The 20,399-nt window shown below is 36.2% G+C and overlaps 3 protein-coding genes and 4 non-coding genes across 8 annotated transcripts; all 7 read left to right on the forward strand.

The window, feature by feature from the left end:
- The first annotated feature begins 2,911 nt into the window (after window positions 1–2,911).
- On the forward strand, window positions 2,912–6,526 carry LOC116011244. Of its 2 annotated transcripts, none has more exons than XM_031250786.1 (3): window positions 2,912–3,077; window positions 4,841–5,492; window positions 5,722–6,526. In XM_031250786.1, the coding sequence occupies exons 2-3, from the start codon at window positions 4,864–4,866 to the stop codon at window positions 5,912–5,914; spliced, it is 822 nt and encodes a 273-aa protein (XP_031106646.1). In that variant the 5' UTR covers window positions 2,912–3,077; window positions 4,841–4,863; the 3' UTR covers window positions 5,915–6,526. The 2 variants fall into 2 exon arrangements, with proteins under 2 accessions (XP_031106646.1, XP_031106647.1); XM_031250787.1 differs by having other exon boundaries at window positions 5,730–6,526.
- Window positions 6,527–6,757: 231 nt separating this feature from the next.
- LOC116010779 lies at window positions 6,758–7,687 on the forward strand. The gene is made up of 2 exons (XM_031250287.1): window positions 6,758–7,089; window positions 7,375–7,687. Exons 1-2 carry the CDS (start codon window positions 6,758–6,760, stop codon window positions 7,685–7,687), a joined length of 645 nt encoding a protein of 214 aa, XP_031106147.1.
- A 1,957-nt stretch (window positions 7,688–9,644) lies between these two features.
- On the forward strand, window positions 9,645–13,516 carry LOC116009334 (replication protein A 70 kDa DNA-binding subunit B-like). Its single transcript, XM_031248746.1, has 12 exons — window positions 9,645–9,917; window positions 10,306–10,452; window positions 10,547–10,765; window positions 10,983–11,160; window positions 11,265–11,535; window positions 11,623–11,725; window positions 11,805–11,929; window positions 12,016–12,094; window positions 12,198–12,342; window positions 12,493–12,653; window positions 12,744–12,864; window positions 13,093–13,516. The coding sequence occupies exons 1-12, from the start codon at window positions 9,790–9,792 to the stop codon at window positions 13,294–13,296; spliced, it is 1,881 nt and encodes a 626-aa protein (XP_031104606.1). The 5' UTR covers window positions 9,645–9,789; the 3' UTR covers window positions 13,297–13,516.
- Window positions 13,517–13,977: 461 nt separating this feature from the next.
- On the forward strand, window positions 13,978–14,138 carry LOC116011483. Its single transcript, XR_004097035.1, has one exon. It is a non-coding gene; the product is annotated as a U1 spliceosomal RNA (small nuclear RNA).
- An 878-nt stretch (window positions 14,139–15,016) lies between these two features.
- LOC116011517 lies at window positions 15,017–15,176 on the forward strand. Its single transcript, XR_004097067.1, has one exon. It is a non-coding gene; the product is annotated as a U1 spliceosomal RNA (small nuclear RNA).
- A 481-nt stretch (window positions 15,177–15,657) lies between these two features.
- LOC116011526 lies at window positions 15,658–15,817 on the forward strand. The gene has a single exon (XR_004097076.1). It is a non-coding gene; the product is annotated as a U1 spliceosomal RNA (small nuclear RNA).
- A 3,844-nt stretch (window positions 15,818–19,661) lies between these two features.
- On the forward strand, window positions 19,662–19,822 carry LOC116011494. The gene has a single exon (XR_004097045.1). It is a non-coding gene; the product is annotated as a U1 spliceosomal RNA (small nuclear RNA).
- The last annotated feature ends 577 nt before the right edge of the window (window positions 19,823–20,399 follow it).

The raw sequence follows: 20,399 nt of genomic DNA on the forward strand, positions 1-20,399 counted from the left end.
AATAGGAGAATTCTAAGTATGAAAGCAAAGAAGCTTCAAGTGATTAAAAAGAAGCATACTTTCAAGGGTAGGAAATATGTAACTCGTGCTAGCCAAGCTGCATTCAATTCTAAATTCCCACTAACTATTGTTGCTGATCCCTTCAATATTGACTAATTCCAATCAGTTCTGATGCAATTATGTGATTGTTTATTTTGGGTTTTTGGAAGCTTTTTATGGAGGCAAAAACACTAGTTCTTTTGGAAGTCAAAACTCTTGAAGTTCCATGTTGTTTTTGTAATTAGCAATGATAGGCTTGTAAACGTGACTAAGACAGTTGGAAGCCAAAACAGTTGTGCCTTAAATTATCACAATGAAAATGGCCATTTCTTGGAAGCCAAAATAGTTGTGCTATATAAATCAAAATGGCCAGTTTCATTAACACTGCCAACTAAATTAATAGTAATACACAACTACCAACTAAATAAAGACAACTAAGTTCATCTTCATTAACATAACCACTTCTCAGTGAATTCATACAACATCAATTCTAACATAATCAATGCTAACCACTGCCAACAAGAACTTGTTACAAATCAATGGTAATTGTAGGACAACATCCTAGTTTTCATTGGAGCTAAAGATCTTTCTATATAAACAAAAACAATTCCAATAAAAAGCAAAGGTTTTCTCCTCGCCCTGTGACCCTAGCCGGCAAAGAACCACAAGGAGGTAAACTAGCCTAGGTTACCCATAGCTGACCAGCAAAGAACCACAAGGAGGAGGTAAACTAGCCTAGGTTACCCATAGCTGACCAGCTCAAACCCAAGGGTTTGAGGATCGAACCTCCAACCTCTCGGCTGTAGGTAGAGCACTCTTAACCATCTGGGCTGTCCTTACGGCAAGTCCATGACGCGTTGATCGAATTTCTTTAAGTTGCCTAGTCAACCGTTCAATTTCTTGTTCATTATTGTTTATCCTCTTTAGCAAGCCAAGAATTATCATTTTTTATCTTGAACACATGGGAGGATCGAACCACTCAAAAAATGAACAATTTTGTATCTCCTAAGATTGTTTATGAATAAAACCAAACATTTCAGCAACCATTTGTGAATGAAATCAAAAAATCAAATTTGAACTAACCCTTTCATTGGAGCAGACCAAATACCTACAGTCCTACGCCTTGGATTTTGATTTGTCCACGAAGTACAAAGCTTCAAATTGTTTTAACAGATACATACTCGGTTATTAAACTCTCTACCATTGCACCTCCGAGTCGATGAACTTGATCCATACGAAGCCTCCATTAGATATTGGCGAACAACGAACTAACGAGATGAGTAGAAACATTGTATATTAGGCGAAAATGGCGAGCTTCGATCTAAACGATGACCTTAAAGATGAAATAAATGGAAAATGACATGTTTGCCCTCACAGTTAACGTCCGTTTGATACCAAACCTAAGGGGGGACTACATGTGGTTATTTTAAAAAGATGAAGGACGACGCGTGGTCGTTTAAAAAACGAGGGACCGTTGGTGGTATATTGCTAATACTCGGAGGACCATCGGAGGTATTAACTCTTTTTTTTAATACAAAAGGGATAGTACATTACCAAAAGGCATTTTGTTATACAATACAAACTTTCATTACCAAAAGGGAATACTACATTACATAGCAAAATTATCATGTTTAGAAACCTTTCATACATTAACACAATATCTACTACTAACACAAACTGCAAATATTACAATCAAAACTCTTACCATCTTGTTCAACACCTTCAACTGTTTGCCATCATCGTTCTTGTCACCTTTATTTATAAGCTTTATATCTAATTTCTTATCTCTTCTTCTTGCATGTTTATGCGTTTTAGCAATTCCAGAATTATTCGTTTCGAACGATAGAACATTGGAGGATCATACCAATCCATAAATCTACATCCCACCCAGCTCTATATATTTCAATGGTTCAAATTTAGCTTCAAAATTCGACTTACATTGTCACTAACATACATAAAAATAAATAAATAAACGACTTACAACAACACTGGAGCATTGCCAAAATATTCGACATGGATTATCGTTTGTCCATGAAGTTCGAATCTTCAATGGGTGACAACATCTACAATGAAAAATTAGAAACTTTCTCCAAATTCATAGTACTCATTACCCGAATTCGAAGAAGAATAATATGAATTAGCCATATCCAACAAGTGGAGTAGATGGAGAATGGCGCCCAGTGCTTCTCTTCCTTATTTTATTTCTTATGTTCATTTTCTTCTTTCTTCTCTTCCTTCTTCATGTGTTTCTTCTCTTATTAGGGTACGGTTGAACAAATTGAAATTTCTTTTACAAATTTCCCCTTTTGCATAAATTAGGAAACATAAAATTGCCCTTATGATTACAACCTTCATAAGTCAATTACGAATTCCCAACGAATTCTAGCCGATAATTTGGTTGGAGGAATTGAAAATTGATAAAAATTAAATATCCGTGGTTTCAAATTGACAATTTTAAAACTCATGGACCAAATTAAAAATACCCCAATAGTTATAGAATCAAAAATAATTTTTTTTGTAAGATTTTTTTTTAAATGATACGTTATTTAAAAACCTACTTTATAATATGGATTTCTTTAGCACTACCTGGTTAATTCTTTTTTCTTTTTTTAACGTTAATTATTACATGAAAATTTTAATTCATGGTAACGTATAGTCAATAAATATAAATATTTATTATCGATTTATTGTAAGTTCAGGAGAAGGTAAATTGGAAAGTGAAAATAAAAATGTGTAATAATGAGAATAAAAGGCACGAGTTTATCGGTTGAAAACCAGAGAATTCAGCGAGTATTTCGGTGGTCTCTCAACAGGGCCGCTCAGTTTTGTGTAAAAATGTTTACATTGTTTTGGAATAGTGGATGACTGGACGTCATACCGCTCTGGCATTTCATCGACCATATTCCGTGCATCTTTCGGGAAACGTCGACGAAATGCGAGGGCGGCTTGGAGCGGTCTGCAGCTGATTCGCCTGCCCAACAGGGGGTTGCTTGTCAGCTGGTTTTCCGGCCAGGCCGGCTTCTGGTGGCCAAAGCCCGGTATTCTTCGATTCAATTCTCTCTTTGTCAAATTTTGTTCTTTGTGAGAATGCTTTTTATACAGAAGCTCTTTCATCAATATTTTCAGCTTTTATGCCCTTAATTCGTTTAGGTATGTAGTATTGTGTTCAAACAATTTTTAAGGAAAAAGTAACAATATCAAGCCAAGGAAGAAAACTAGGGGGAAACCCAGTAACGATACTTTCATATATTTTCTTGTTAATTGAAGCGGGATTCTTGAAGTTTTAATTTCATTTCTCTTTCTCGTTTTGGGGTTTCCTTTTAGATGATATTGAGGCATGGATATTTCTCCATAATCGGTGCATTGGGAATTTTTTGTCCTATGAAGCAAGCAAGTTATATTATACATATTGGGGTTAGTTTGGTAAATAACTTGGGTTTGACTAGTTAGCTTTAGGCCTTCCTCAATAGTTAAACCTGGGTGTAGTTTTTGAGGAGTTTTTATAAGTGTGATTAGGAAAGAGAAAATGAGGTGGAAAAGAATAAAAAGCAAGAACAAAACAAAACAAAACAAAAAAGAAACTGAAAAAGAAAAATTAAAAACCAGTAATTACTGCACATCTTCGCCTGATGCAGTATGCTTTTTCCAGTGGGGACCACCTAACACTGCCAAAACCCCTCATTTGCAGGGAAAAGAACCCACCCAAAACACCCCCTTCCCATTTCATAAAAACCCAAGCACTGTGTTTTACTGTTCCAAAATTTCTCTAAAAGCAACCAATGGAGAAGGTCTTAGTTGATTGTAGAAAGATGTTTGGTAAATTAGTTGTTAGTCGATAGTTTCTTATATGCAAAATGACTTTCTCAAAAAACTGTTCGGAAAAACTGCTTTTTGAATTTTAGCGTTTTGGAGAAATATAAGCTGATACAAAAAGCTAATTAATCAAACATTCATATTGGATATTTAATCAAATCAAATAGTTAATAGTGGTGAAACAAGTCAAAATTGGCTGATAAGTTAACTATGTTATCAAAGAGGGTCATTATTTAAAAATTAAAAAAAAATAAAAAATAAAAGAAGAAGTAATTTTTAATAGTGATTTCAAGCAGTTGATGATGGGAGGCAGAAAAGTAAAGCATTTGTACACATCTTGAAGGTTGATGATGATTGGGTTTGGTGTAGTAACCAAGTCTAGCTCCAAGTAACTTTGCTTATGATATTTTTATCTTGTACTGGCCATTGTTCTTTTAACATGTTCATGTTTAGAAATTTTTGAAGTACTTTACTGAAAACATATATACTTCAAATTTAGTAAGAAAGGTATAATAGAAGCTATACATTTTAAGATGCCACATTGGGAATGCATGTCAGTGATAAGCTAGCATGTAACCAGTCCTGTCTATTACCTGTTCAAATTGTAAAGGTTTGCGATTTATGGTAATTGTTGCTGGGTTTTGCTGCATCTTTTCATATCCCAATTTCCAAGGTATATATGGGGATAATAACAAAATGAAGAATATGCAAGCTGGTTTGAATTGTACACATTGTGACTGTTAACAATCTGGGAGAGTTGGACTGAGTTTTCTTTCCCTTTTTTGGTTTACGTGGCGATGTTTGGTTCACACAATAAAAATCAAGGGAATAGAATAGAACACTCCTAGATTAAGATGGTCAAAGGAATATTCTTCATGATGAATAACACAAATTTGGGACTTGGGAGCTGAAATTTCAAAGCCTTAATAAATTCATAATTGCAGAGTTTGATTGAAGACTCAGACTCATCTGTTCTATTTTGTGTCAGAGGTGCCAGTAAGTTAATGTGGTATGGGACCTTCACAAAATGTATCAAGTCAATCAGCAGCTATAGCTATGGAGCCTCAGAATGGCATTTCTAATGGTGAGAAGTCATCGACAACTGAGCAGTCCATTTCTTCTCCCGACACTCCATTGAATAGTCCTTTTCCAGAGAATGATAAATCCACTCCAGAAGCAGTTTCTAGTGATGCTGCTAATTCATCTAGCTCGATTTCCAGCAGCGTAACCAATGAATCACCATCGACCCAAGTAATGGAGCGTCCCACAAAAGAATCATACAGGATACCGTCTTCTGTGTTCACTAAACCAGAGTCTGGAAAAGAAACGGAATGGAGTGTAGCCTCCAATGAATCATTGTTCAGTATCCATTTGGATAATACGAGTTTTTCTAGAGAACAATTCCTTTGGAACTCTGAAGAGAACGGAGAAGCTTCTGAGAGACGCATGCATGATCTCTCTCCTGTAGCATCATCTAGGCAATTGGCAAAGGGTGGGTTTGATGGAGCAGAAACGTCTATGAGAGAGTTCTTAAGGGACAGTAAAGATCAAAATCATGGGGTAAAATGTAATGTTGAGGTGCGTCCTGGTCGTTTCTCTTATGAGAGTACCACCAGTGCAAAATCCTTTGCATTCCCAATGTAAGTAGATTTCCATCTCATCTTATTGTAAGGAATGATATACCTAATTGCCTTCTCCCCGTAAATGCACACAACACAAACACAAATGCCCGTAGTTATGGCAATGTAGGATGTGTCCACATTATATACAACATAATATTTTTCACAATATGCAAGTGCTCTCTGTTCTTTTCTGAATAGCATCTGATATAAGTGTGGCTAAACCAGTTTGAAATTTGAATGAACAAAGATTGACAGGGGATGTAGATAAACAGCCTTCAAAAAAGCTAAGGCCAGAAAAGAAGCAGCCTCAGCCATTGCCATTGTCATTGCCATCGCCCCAGGAAGAGAGAGAATCATTGGAGACCCCTCAAGCTGAGCAAAAGGTGGCTGCACCAAGAAAATGGTTTTCATGCTTCTTGTGTTGCTCATCCTGTTCCTAGGAGAGACTTCATCCTAATTTTATTCCCTTCACTACTCAAGTCAATATCTTATTGCGTTAACGGCTGAAAACTTGAGGGTGACTTGTCGGGTAAAAATTGAAGTCTGCATCATTGATTCCCCCGCTCCCATGTCAGGATGGACACTAATGCAAAGAAGAGTTACCGGTTATTCAGTGAAGAAGAGTTAAATGGATTTTGGTTTTCAAGAAGACCAGAGAGGCAATGTCACAAAATACCAACCAATATAACATTACATCCACACTGATGTCTACAGCTGACAGACAGTGTTCATTCACATTTTTGAAGACTGGCAATTTTTGAAGATGCCAGCCTTGATCAGTTTCCAGTTTCATTAATATGTAGATGGTTATATTAAGTATGACTTTCTGCTGTTGAAGATAGCTTCTCTCCATGGCAATAGTTGGCAATTTTCTTGGTTCATGCTCAAGTCCAGTGGTATTATCTCCATTACTGTCATTGCTATCTGGATCTATAGAGCACCATGGTGGTTTCCAAGTCTTTTTTTTTGTTTGTTTTCTTGAGTGTGTAAGTATATGCAATATTCATTTCCTTTTGCTATATATATATTCTTGGCTTTTGTTTCTGCAAAAAGCATATAGTATTCTGTTTTATATTACTTCTACAGCATCAGTTTCTCTAGTGTGGCTCTTTGGGTGTGCCAGTATGTGCCCCGTTTGGTAATGCTTATTTTATTAGCTTAAAGCAATCAATAATAAATAATGATTTTTAACTGTTGTATTTGATATATAATACAACAGTTAAAAACAATTGTCTTTGAGCGTGACTTATAACAATAATGGATTCAACAACATTCAATAGACAATGAGTTTCAAAGTGCCAAGCAAAATAAAGCTTTTCATGTGGACTGCTCTTCATGATAAAATTCTTGGAAACGCCGAACGGAAAAGGAGGGGCCTCACCATGAATGGTGAATGTGTTGCATGCCACGGACAGGAGGAAACCACGGCTCATATCCTGCGAGATTTCTACCATGCCGAGGAAGTCTGGACGAGGATGATAGATAGTGATCGTTGGAGGAGATGGAGGCAGCTCAACACCCGTCAATGGCTGGAGCAGAACATCATGGACAATAAACATTCGGATAAATACCATGAATGGGCAAGGATGTTCGTGATTTCCAGCTGGTGGATTTGGTGATGGCGAAATGAAAGAGTTTTCAACTCAGGGTCTATGGATAATTATAGAAAAATCACATGGATTCGCGAGGCGGAGAAGGAGATTAATCGTGCTTTCTTGCAATAGACAAATATGGGAACTAACACAAATACTGTAAAGCTCCTCAATCTATGTTGGAAGCCCTCCACCGCGCACAGATTTACCCTTAATGTGGATGGAAGCGTCAAAGCTACAATGAGGACAGCAGGCATCGGAAATTTACTGCGAAATGCTGATGGATATTGACTTTGAGGTTTTGTTAGCAAAACGGACTACATAGAGCCAACAATTACAGAAATGAGAGCTATCGTTGAAGCTATGCGGTGGGCCTGGGAAAAAGGAATTCGAGACATGGAAATTCAATCAGACTCTAGGGAAGCTGTTAGATGGATTCGAGAGAAAACTGATCTTCGGGGCATTGCTCGGGACCTTGTGAATGAAGCGGTGTGTTGGTGTGCAAAAGACTGGAACATCTCAATTCGAGCCATCTTTCGTGAACAGAACAGGAGTGCTGATGGGCAAATTTCAGCCGGCGGATTGGAAATAGTTCTCCTCCTGCCCACCGGAGTGTGTTGAGGTCTATAATAGTGACCTCGTGCGTGCCATGCAATGTCGCAGAGTTATGGAGACCTCTTAGTTAGGTCTTGCCATCGGGGTTTCCCCCTCCCTATATGATCCAAAAAAAATAATAATAAACAATGAGTTTTAACCGTTACCTTTGATATATAATAATATAAGATAACGGTTAAAAATCATTGTCTTTGAACATGACTTACAACAACATCAACTTTAACAATACTCAATTGAACATGATTTACAATAACATCGATTTTAACAACACTCAATAGATAATGGTGTTTAAGTATTGTCTTTGATATATAAGACAATGGTTTAAAAAATGATGTATTTGAACGTGACTTACAATAACATTGGCTTCAACAACAATCAATAGACAACGGGCTTTAACAATTGCCTTTGATATATAAGACAACGGTTAACAATTATTGTATTTGTGTGTGACTTACAACAACATTGAATTCAACAATATATTTTTAACCTAAAATATAATAAATTGTAACCATTGTCTATGTGCATTTTTCTTCTAGTTACCTATTACTAAATACGGAATATATACTTATGGTATGGTAAGGAAAGTGTTTTCTGGAATTAGGGTATTTAATTAGGCAAAGTAATGATGGTGTTAACAAGTTAATACTGTGTTGTTTTCAAAAAAAAAAAAAAAAAAGAAGTTAATACTGTATTAGAATGGTAAGCATTCTATTTTTTTTCCCCAAAGTAGCAAGCATTCTAATTTATTTAATGGATAAGGGTCAAATAGATCCTCAAACTATACTCATTTGTGCAATTAAGCTATTCAACTTAAAAAAACTTCAATTAGGCCCTCAAACTTGTTATTTTGATAAGCTCTTTAACCTATTTGTAACATGTAATTGCAGGTCAACTAGACTTGCGGCAAATTCCGGCAAACATCTGACCGAATTCCGGCGAGTGAAACAACACCGGCGCACCAGCGACGTCACCTTCTGCCGAAGAAAAAACACAACTCTAAAAACACAATATACGAAATAGTTAGCACCAAAAACATTGACATAAATAAGGGATATAACTTTGATTGAGACTTATTATGTTTTTACATATAAGGACATATGGATTTTTATACTAATTATTATCCACAAGTTATTTTTCAGAAAAATTATAATTTATGCCACCTACAAATATGCCAATTATCAATATCACACATGAATTATTAGTGGTGTAAATGTTTTCCTTTAGTTTTTCAAAACGTGACATGTATATATTGCCCATCTCCTGAATTATTAGTGGTGTAAACGTTGTTGTTTACTGTTTTCCATGTTCAAAGACCACATTTTTTTCCTTCATTTTTCTTTCTTGGATTGTTTTCCTTTCGCCGACAATAATGCTTCTTCTTCTTCCTATTAGGGTAGGGACAATATATGTCACGTTTTGAAAATTAAGGGGCAAATTTACGCCACTAATAATTCAGGAGTGACATTAATAATTGACATATTTGTAAGGGACAGAAATTACAAATTTCTCTTATTTTTCACTAATTGAACAATTGAATCAATATTTTAAATAATTTAATTTGCATATAATTTAAATTTAATTGCTAAAGACCTCGTGGTCTAGTGACACCCGGTGTCCCGGAAAACACTCCCACATGGATGATGGAAGTGGGTTCCTTCAGTAGGTTGAGAAAGTAATTATGAACAAATACTACATAGTAATACTCAAAAAAAAAAATTAAATTTAATTCATTATCAGTTTTTTTTTTCCCAACAATCAAACATGTTATAATGAATTAATGATATAGTTTGGACAAAAAAACTTGGTGAAAAAATATACTCCGTAATAAAGTGAAAATTTTGGTAAGGAATTCAAAAGAAAGATTCAAATCACAGCGGCTGATGAATGATTTGGCGCCAACTAGAAGGATAGATGATTTCCCCGCCATAAAACTGTAAAAATTTTCAGAACTCCCTCGAAACATTCCCGCGCTCAAAAGCCTCAAGTACAAGAAGCCCTCTCTCTCTGTCTCTCTCACCTTCTTCTCCAATCTCTCCCATTCATTCCTCTCCCTCCGCGCGGAGTCTTTCTCTTTGTGTGCATTTCTACCTACGCTGTTGTCTGCAGAGATGGAGATTTCAGTTAGCCAAGATGCCATATCCACCATTCTAGCAAACCCTTCGCCGGAATCTGGGTCTGACCTACCGGAGATAGTCGTCCAAGTTGTGGATCTAAAGCCAACCGGTAACCGATACATGTGAGTGCGATATTTTCCCCAGCCTTCGTGCCAATTTGTGTGCGCGTGTTGTTAAAATTTTCTTTATTGATTTAGGGTTCCAGCACTGTTTTTCCTGGGTTGATAATTAAATGCATAATTTTGAGCATTTCCTTCGTTTTCAGCGTTAATTTGTGTGTTTAGGTGATTAATATTGCGAGTCTTTTGCCCCTTTACAAGATCCAGTGTGTTATGGATGCCCTAATTTGCATTGATTGTTGATCTTTTGTAGTTTAGGGTTTGGGATTTCAGTTTTATTGTTAGTATTATTTTGAAGATAATTGTGGATGGTATTCCGTAAGGAAAACACTTGAAAAAGCTTTTTGATTTATAAAATCTTGCTGAAGTTGAACACCTGATTTAATTATAGGTTTACGGCTAGTGATGGGAAGATGAAGCTTAAGGCGATTTTGCAGTCTATTATGTCATCCGAGGTCATCTCTGGAGCTATTCAGAACTTGGGCCTTGTTCGGATTCTTGATTATACTCTCAATGACATCCCCATGAAGAATGAAAAGTGAGTATCAATAGAGCTCTTGTTATGTGCTAATGGTCTTGTTCTATATTTGATAGCTTAAGTTTGGTTCATTGATTTGATTTGAACATTTTAGGTACCTAATTGTAACAAAATGTGAGGCCGTGTCTCCATCCCTTGAGGCTGAATACAAGGCTGAGGCTAAAAGTGAAGGGGTTGGCATTATACTGAAGCCAAAACAAGAACTAGATGTTAAAAGTGTTAAGGAAAGTGAGACAGCTGGCATTACTTTAAAGCCAAAGGAAGAAACTGTAGCCAAATCAGCTGCACAAATTGTACATGAGCAGAATGGAAAGTGAGTTTCTCTTGCCCCTTTCTTTACCCTTATATTAGATATTGGGACTTTCTGTCTCTTTTGTGTTTTCCATGAAAAGTTTGTAGTTAAAAGTTTATTCAAATTCTCTGTTTTGAATATGTTAAAATTTGCATTAATTGGTGTTTTATATAAAGATATTGTGATATTGTGATATTGTTCAAATCCTGAGGGTTAATCTTGTTTTGATGGATTTCAGCATGGCACCAACAGCACGTATGGCAATGACCAGGAGAATTCATCCACTTGTTTCCTTGAATCCATACCAAGGAAATTGGACAATTAAAGTTTGTGTTACTAGCAAGGGAAACATGCGGTCTTACAAGAATGCTAGGGGAGAAGGCTGTGTCTTCAATGTTGAGTTAACAGACCAGGATGTAAGTGGATTGCAGTTTACTACTGTTAATTATCATGCCATGAGGTGTAGAATGAACTTTGTCAAACATTGATGAATTGAACTGTCTAATGTTGCTATTTCCAGGGCACACAAATTCAAGCAACAATGTTCAATGAAGCTGCAAAGAAGTTCTATGACAAGTTTGAATTGGGTAAGATGTATTACATTTCAAAGGGAACTTTAAGAGTGGCTAACAAGCAGTTCAAGACGGTACAAAATGATTATGAAATGACCCTGAATGAGAACTCTCAAGTGGAAGAGGCTAGCAATGAAGCTGCTTTTATTCCTGAAACTAAATTCAATTTTGTCCCAATTGATGAACTGGGTCCGTATGTAAATGGACGGGAGTTAGTTGGTAAGGAACTCTACCTCTACCATTGTATTTTCTTTTAGTCCTTGCTTTTTGCTTGTTGAAATGATTATTGGGTTTTGTGGCTTGTAGATATTATTGGTGTTGTTCAAAGTGTTTCTCCTACAATGAGTATCCGGAGGAAGAGTAATAATGAGATGATTCCAAAGCGTGACATAACTATTGCAGATGAGACGTATGGGATCCTCAGAAATTGCATTTTACATTTTGCCTTTCTCTATGATCTTAAACCTGACACTAAAATCAACTTTCAGGAAAAAGACTGTTGTGGTGTCTCTATGGAATGATCTTGCCACCAGTGTAGGACAAGAATTGCTAGATATGGCTGACAAATCTCCAGTAGTTGCAATCAAATCTGTTAAAGTTGGAGACTTCCAAGGTAATAAGTTTCTCTTGATGGATGATAACCAGTCTGAGAAATATAACTTTTGTTTGATAAGTGCTCTTATTATATTCTTCTTTCAGGTGTTTCTTTATCAGCATTGAGCAAGAGTACAGTGCTGGTGAATCCAGATGTACCCAAAGCAAAAGATTTGAGAGCATGGTACAAAATATTTTGATAAGATTTTTTGTTTTTGTTTTGTTTTGTTTTTTCCAATTCATTTTGACAAGCCATTCACTTGATATTCATGTTTATTTTTGAACAGGTTTGATGCTGAAGGTAAAGAAACACCATTGGCCTCTGTTGGTTCTGGTTTGAGCCCCTCTTCCAAAAATGGATCATGGTCCATTCAGTCTGAAAGGGTTTCCCTGCTTCATATAACCAGTAACCCATCCCTGGGTGAGGGCAAGGTATAATAGCTTAAATCTCTTGAAGTGCTAGAAAAATGATAGAAATCCCCATAACAGTAGAATAATTTGATATGATTTGCTGTGACATTTGTAAATTTTGTGTGCTTTCTGCTCTACCTCTCTAATATATGAAATGCTATCTATATGCAGCCTGTGTTTTTCAGAATAAAGGCACAAATCAGTTTCATCAAACCTGATCAAGCTATGTGGTATCGTGGGTGCAAGACATGCAACAAGAAAGTTACTGAGGCCATTGGGTCTGGCTACTGGTGTGAAGGTTGCCAGAAGAATGATGAAGAGTGCAGACTAAGGTTTGAACTTGGAAGTGCATATCAATCTCTTGCTAAAGAAGCCCTGAAAACATTAATATCTAACTCAACTCTTCTTTGCCAACTTTCCAGATATATAATGGTGATGAGAGTTTCTGATGCAAGCGGTGAAGCTTGGCTATCTGTTTTCAATGAACAGGCTGAGAAAATAATAGGCTGTTCTGCAGATGAACTAGATAGGGTGAAATCTCAGGTAAAGAGAAACAAGTATATACTCCTTTATTCTTTTGGATGATGAGGAAAACCCCACACAACTTTGTGATATTAGTCGGCAAAGTAAACCAACTTAGGTTACTCAGACTTAGGTTACTTAGACAAGTGTGGATCTCTTGTCATCTTGACTGGAGTTACCCCTTTACTCCTTTATTCTTGAAACTTGAAGACATAATTAATCTAACATTTATGCCTTTGTTTTGGGTAGGATGGAGAGAGTGTTTTCCAAGAGAAGCTGAAAGAAGCCACATGGACTCCTTACCTTTTTCAAGTTAGTGTTGCAGTTCAAGAGTACAACAATGAGAAAAGGCAAAGGATAACAGTGAGAGGTGTTGCCCCTGTTGATTATGTAGCAGAATCCAAGTACTTGGTTGAAGAAATGGCTAAGATGAATATCATTTCTTCTGCATGATAGATATTTAGTTGATGTAAACTATTGGTAGCAGAAGCAAGAATATTTTTGTTTTAATTAAATTAGACTTGGGGTTGTTGCTTCTGCAAGAACAAGCCCTGCCCTCAATGCATATGAGGATTGAAGTTTTAAGTTTATGGGATATATAGCTAGGATTTGCATATGTAAATTTCAACCCATTTGTCATAAATGAGTAGGTTTTGGAACACTCTATTGTCAGAAGTACATGCATTTATATATGCCTTTACTTTTTTACTTTTGTACTAAGGATACAAATTTGTAATCATAAGGTTACAAGTTTGAATCTTAATTCTCTTGGTTTAAGCCGGTGAGCTATAGGTAACTTAGGTTCATCAATGGAATATACGTACCAACAATCCTTCCCTGAATTGGTTTACTGAATAAGGCTTAAGTGCAAAAATTGTGGCTGAGTTGATGCAAAATATACACTAAGCTAATTAATCTTGGCATTGTAAATGTTAGGAGAAAGATTAAAGAAAAGAACACCAAAAAACAAAAGGTAGCATGAAAAAGAAAACATACAGCAGAAATTATTGTAATGTGTGAAGAGAAGCAGGAAAGCAGCAGTTTGTATAGTTGAAAGAGTCCCACATTGCCAAGTTAACCTATGCTGGGGTGCAGTAGAGCAACATAAAAATGGGCTGAGGGAGAACGTAGAACATACTTACCTGGACGGGGTCAATGGGTGATCATGAAGGCTCATGGCCTAAGTTGTCAACTTCCATTGCACGTTGGAGGGGTGTCAACTTAAGGTCTACCCAAGTGGTGGAGCCTACGTCATAATTTTTGACAGTTGGGGCTTGCGTTCGCGCAGCCCCTTCCCAACATTTAGTTTTTAACATTTGGTCCATTTTACTCTCATTCTGCTGCATGCAAAATGATAGTAGCATAGGTAAATTATTGTTTTTAGATTGTGGTTCACATAGAGAGAAAATGGCATTTAGCGGTGTACAGTCCTTTAATTGTTAATAGTGTGCCACATTTAGTCCTGTTATAACTTTCTTCTCAGCATACGTCTTTGCAAGAACCCTAACTCTTTCCTTCACTCTCAAATAGCCTCTATGTACATGAAATTTGAAGACTCAAAGTAAAAGTTCGTTGTTTACAATGTGTGGACCGTACGCATGTTTCTTGATTCAGGACTAGACAGATCAGACAACAAATGTTGTGGAGACCATGGGAAGAAAAGGCAGTATTTGCCAGCCAGCATAAACATTAATTGTTGCACTTTAGAAAGTTTTACTAGGTAGTAGGTGTCTGCAATTTGCAATTCATATATTTTGTATATATATGTGCCCAATTCACTTGGATTGTGATTGAAACTATAAATGCTTCACAGAAGATTACCCAACATTTTAAAATCAATGCCATATTGCAAAAATGCAAAGTGGGGCAAAAATGGTATACCTTTGCAGTGCAAATTAGAGTGCAGAACAAAGCCCCTCTCCCTCTACATTATATTCTGATCTGCTGCTGCAAATGGCCATCTCTATGAATATTGTACTTTACTGGACAACTACAAAAGAACACCATGAATCAGTTTCTAGAACAACCTCTACAACTATGGAGTTAGCAAAAGGTAAGATTAAAAGGAGTGTGAAAACAAGCATGTTATATTTCGAAGAGTCCCACATTGAAAAAAACAGATGTTGAAATTGTGCAGTGCCATATAAGAGAGGGTCAAGGGGGGGTTTCAAACATACTTACCTGGACGGGGTCAATGGGTGATCATGAAGCCCCATGGCCTAGGCGGGTGACTTCCATTGCACTTTGAGGGGTACCAGCTTAAGGTCTACCCATGTGGTGGAGCCTACGTCATAATTTGTGGCAGTGGGGGCTTGCGTTCGCGCAGCCCCTTCCCAATTTGTAAATTGAAATTTTTGTCCTTTTTGTGTCAATGAAGTCTCCCAAATTTTCGCTAATCAAAAAGTAAATCTATTGCATTTCTATTCCATTTCACTGTTAAGTTGATGGAGGGATACTTGAATGTATAGTTAGAATGAGATAATAGATACAAAAATTCTAGTGATTCCAGGCATCAAGCTCATGGGTTACAACTGATGACTTTTATAGGACTGAAGATAATGGAAATTTTGAGCAAAAGTAATGTCACACAACATCATGAAGCTATTGTTAAAAATGAATAAATGCATAGTATATGCTAATTAATTTTGCATTAGGAAAAAAAGAATAAAACAGAAAGCAAGAGAAAGAGAAAAACTGTACTGTGGGAGAGAGCAAGCAAAAATTTGTATTTCAATGAGTCCCACATTGGAAGAAAACTGACGCTGGAGCTGATGAACAAAGCCTACAAAAGAGGGTTGAAGGAAATTGAAGAACATACTTACCTGGATGGGGTCAATGGGCTATCATAAGACCCATGGCCTAGATTGGTGACTTCTATTGCACTTAGGAAGGGTGCCAACCTAAGGTCTACCCAAGTGGTGGAGCCTACATCATAATTTGTGGCAATAGGGACCTGCGTTCGCGCGGCCCCTTCTAATTCTTTATCAAATTTGCTGCAATTTATATCATGGATTAGGGTTCATATAGTGCTATGGATCATGGACTAGGGTTCATAGTGTTATGGATCATGGATCATATATATATATATATATATATGTATGTATGTATGTATGTATATATGGCTAAAGTGTCATCTAGCACCATGAACTATATCCAATTATTAATGCCGCACCCTGAACTTTCATATCGTATAAATCGAGCCACAAACCAAAAAAAGAACTTTTAGCAGGTTTTTCCAACTGATGTGACATTTCTTTTAACCTTATGTTGTCCATGTAAGCATTACATATTAAAAATAAAAATAAAAAAAACAAAAAAAAAAATAGCATTTCTATAAATTTGGAAAATTGAAAAAATACTAAACAAAAAATTAGTCAAAAAATATAAATTCAGAAAAAAAAAAAATTTGAAACATTGGAATTGCAAAATTGAAAAGTATACATTATGAAAATAAAGAGAAGAAAATTATGGTTATTTTAATATAATAATTTTGTTTTGTTTTGTTTTTTTTTTAAATTTTAAATATATAAACGCTTACATATACAATATTAGATTAAGAGAAATACCACATCAGATGCCATGTCAACAGGAAGATAGGGAAACTTGCTAAAAGTTCTAGGCGAAATTTTTTTGTTGGTTTGTGGCTCGATATATACGATATGAAAGTTCAGGGTGCGGTATGAATAATCGAATATAGTTCATGGTGCTAGATGACACTTTAGCCTATATATATTTCTATTCAAATGTGGTAGCGCCTTCTCGGGTCAGTGCGAAATATACCACTATGAATAATGCACCATAACGCATACCTAGTGGTATATTTTTTTTTACCTAATGGTGCATATTTGTATTGTACATTTTCTAACATTGAGTGGTGTATATTTGTATATATAGTGGTGCGGCCGCACTAACCGCACGTTAAGTCGCGGCCACACCTGATTATGACTCTCTCTCTCTCTCTATATATATAATAATAATAATAATAATAATTATTATTATTATAATTATTTGATATTAAATATATAACTAAATATGCCAAACTTGTAGGCTTAAAGGCTAGATCTTGTACATATAGACCTAGGTTTATTTAGCTAAACAGAATTTAAAAAAGGCCTAAGTCTAGTATGTTTACTAAGTATGCCAGGCTAGACTAGGCCATGCCATAGCATGCAGGCTCATACGAAGGGGCCTAGCCTATTTCTATGCCTAACTACCACCTATAAATATAGGATAAAAAATAGAATTAACTCATTTTATAATGGGAAAATGGTGATATAAGCCATTAAACTTTACACAAAAAAGTCAATTAAATCTTTAAACTTTTAAAAGTTTTAATTAAACTCATAAACATGTTATTTTGAAGCATTGTAGTCCAAAAAGCGATTGGTGACCTGTAATTGCAGGTCACTAGGGGTCTAGCGACTCTCCGACCAACTTCGACTTGCCTCTGACGAATTTTCGACAAGATTCCGAGACAAATGCCAGCGACCGTCGATTGTTTGACGGTTGCTGGTCGCATTTGGAGAAATGGTCGCTTTCTCCAGTCACATGAGAAGGCAACCAGTTGGTTCGCCTTCTCCAAACGCGATGGGAAAACGATCGCCGACGTTGGCCGGAGAGTCGTAGGAACCCTAGTGTCGATTGCCGACGTTGGTCGAAAAGTCGCCGAAAAGTGGCACCCTAGTGTCAATCGCCTTCTCCAAATGCAACTATTTTGGATTTTGAAGGGAATGTGATTCCCTCACAGTTCTTAGGTTATCTAAGATTACCATACATATTGACAAAATTTTTTCATCTAATTATACTTATTATAAAAAAATATTTTTTATTAGTTTATTATATGTGTTGAAACTAATTGATCCGGGTATGTGTGGATAAACTAAGTCTACATAAATTATAAGGGTAAAATAGTAAAACTAAATGAATTTTTAGGAACAAGCTAAGATGGATGAACAAAGAGTCATTATTAGGAAAAAAGCTCGACTTGTAGCAAAAGGTTATTGTCAAGAATAATGAAAATAGATTTTGATCAAACCTAGGTCACCTTACGTTTCCAAGGTGATGCATATGTTCCTAGAAATGTGATTAGGGAGTTGGAAGAAAAAGTGACAAGGATGCTTAATGAATGGAAGAATGAGAATTTTTTTTTTTTTTTTGGTAATTGAGTTCGTAGTATTGAAAAAAAAAGTATATATGGCAGTTACATTATACGGACAATCTTCTTATCTACTACATTATTATTTTATGTTTTTTTAAAAAAATAGATCATAGGCTCTGTTTGACATGCCTAACTGAAAACTAAAAGGCTAGTAGCTAAAGTTATAAATATAATATATTTGTAGTAAAAGTTGCCCATATCTAGTGCATTTGGTGTAGTGGTATTGTAGTATCCTCCCATAGTATTTATCGGAGTTCAATTCCCCAATTGTGCAATTAACTATGAATGCATAGATTTTTGAGTGAAAAAAACTTTTTCCACCTATTTGTCATGCAAAGAGTCACAAATTATCTTTGACAAATCTAACATGAAAGTTTCAAACAATATTTAGGGATTTATGGAATTAGAAATTTAGGTTTAAGGATTTGATCATTTGAACTTGAGGAGTTGCTCCTTCACAAGTGATGACGATCAACGGTCAACGAAACTACTAACCAAAAGCTTGAGGTGGAGGCGACAGTCGGACGAGCTGCTCGCTCGCTACTGTCCCATGGGCTGGCGTTGGCCGGGGAGTCATAGGAATCCTTTCCTATTTGTAACAACTATTATTCATTATTTATAAGTGGTATTAATAGTTAAATTATAAGTTATACACATTTGACAATTAACATATACTTTGCTATGGCCAGAGTACGTAACTTATGATGGATTCTCCCTCTGGAACTTCTCCGAGCAATCTTGAATTGGTTTATCATCGTCGTCTCAAGATTATCACCCGAAACGACCAACTCCTATGAAATCTGCTTGTGGTAAACCCAACAAAGATGACTAGCTAAAGATATAAATTTATAACCACAAGGTCACGAGTTCGAATTCCAGCCCTCTTAGTTGGTTTACCTCATTATTATTATTTTTTTTTTGGTAAATTCACGAGGTCTTTCTCTGTCCGTTTAACGGTCCAGGTCCACTCACGTTCGCTACGGGAGGCACGGGAGCTGGCCCAGGGGGAATCGTCACTTGTGGAGATTGAACACGGGTTATCCCGGAATTCTTCCCCACAAAGAGAGCTCACTTGCCACTTGAGCTACCCCATTGGTTAGTTTACCTCATTATGATTCTTGCCAAACTTGTAAAGCCTGCATGTTTTTGCATTTCTTAGGTGGCACCATCAATGGAATATACGTACCAACAATCCATCCCTGAATTGGTTTACTGAATAAGGCTTTGGCATTTCTAGTGCAAGATCAAGCCTCTTACAGTGCATCTGAGAAATGAGAATTGTATTCTTAATTAAGTGCAAAAATTGTGGCTGAATTATATATAGTGATTGAGATTGGGAACAACGAATGGAGGGAGGTCAAATGCATGTTGTTACAGTTCTTAGATATGCCAAATTTAGTAGTGTTTTTAATGCAAAATATACACTAAGCTAATTAATCTTGGCATTGTAAATATTAGGAGAAAGATTAAAGAAAAGAACACCAAAAAACAAAAGGAAGCATGAAAAAGAAAACAGCAGAAATTATTGTAATGTGTGAAGAGAAGCAGGAAATAAAGCAGCAGTTTTTATATATAGTTGAAAGAGTCCCACATTGCCAAGTTAACCCATGCTGGGGTGCAGTAGAGTGACATAAAAATTGGCTGAGGGAGACTGGAGAACATACTTACCTGGACGGGGTCAATGAGTGATCATTAAGGCTCATGGCCTAAGTTGTCGACTTCCATTGCACGTTGGAAGGGTGTCAGCTTAAAGTCTACCCAAGTGGTAGAGCTTACGTCATAATTTGTGGCAGTGGGGGATTGCGTTCGCGCAGCCCCTATCCAACTTTTAGTTTTTAACATTTGGTCCATTTTACTCTCGCATGTGAGTTAGAATAATGTTACTTTTGTATTAGAATAATGTATTTTTAGATCGTGGTTCACACCGAGAGAAAACGGCATTTAGCGGTATAGCCCTATCCAAACCTAACCTAGTGCTTTAATTGTTCATAAATATGCCACATTTAGTCCATGATGTTATATAATTTGAAATTTTTTAATAATTTTTTTTATGAAGTTATAATTGTCCATTCTTTTCAACCATTTAACTTTCTTCTCAACATCCGTCTTTGCAAGAACCCTAAGTACATCGCTTCACTCTCAAATAGCCTCTATGTACATGAAATTTGAAGACTCAAAGTAAAAGTTCATTGTTTATAATGTGTGAACCACCGTCCACGCAATAATGATTGAGTAGCATGTTTCTTGATTCAGGACTAGACAAATCAGACAACAAATGTTATGGAGACCATGGGAAGAAAAGGCAGTATTTGCCAGCCAGCATTAACATCAATTGTTGCATTTTAGAAAGTTTTACTAGGTAGTAGGTGTCTGCAATTCATATATTTTGTATATATAT

The sequence above is a fragment of the Ipomoea triloba genome, chromosome 2, assembly GCF_003576645.1.
Source record: "Ipomoea triloba cultivar NCNSP0323 chromosome 2, ASM357664v1".
NCBI lineage: Eukaryota > Viridiplantae > Streptophyta > Magnoliopsida > Solanales > Convolvulaceae > Ipomoea > Ipomoea triloba.

Coding starts and splice junctions, on each gene's coding strand:
- LOC116009334 (XM_031248746.1), top strand. CDS start 9,790: ATGGAGATTTCAGTTAGCCAAGATGCCATATCCACCATTCTAGCAAAC. Junction 11,536..11,622: donor AAATGGACGGGAGTTAGTTG/GTAAGGAACTCT, acceptor TGTGGCTTGTAG/ATATTATTGGTGTTGTTCAA. Junction 12,095..12,197: donor GCAAAAGATTTGAGAGCATG/GTACAAAATATT, acceptor ATTTTTGAACAG/GTTTGATGCTGAAGGTAAAG.
- LOC116010779 (XM_031250287.1), top strand. CDS start 6,758: ATGAGTTTCAAAGTGCCAAGCAAAATAAAGCTTTTCATGTGGACTGCT. Junction 7,090..7,374: donor ATTTCCAGCTGGTGGATTTG/GTGATGGCGAAA, acceptor AGGTTTTGTTAG/CAAAACGGACTACATAGAGC.
- LOC116011244 (XM_031250786.1), top strand. CDS start 4,864: ATGGGACCTTCACAAAATGTATCAAGTCAATCAGCAGCTATAGCTATG. Junction 5,493..5,721: donor AAATCCTTTGCATTCCCAAT/GTAAGTAGATTT, acceptor GAATGAACAAAG/ATTGACAGGGGATGTAGATA.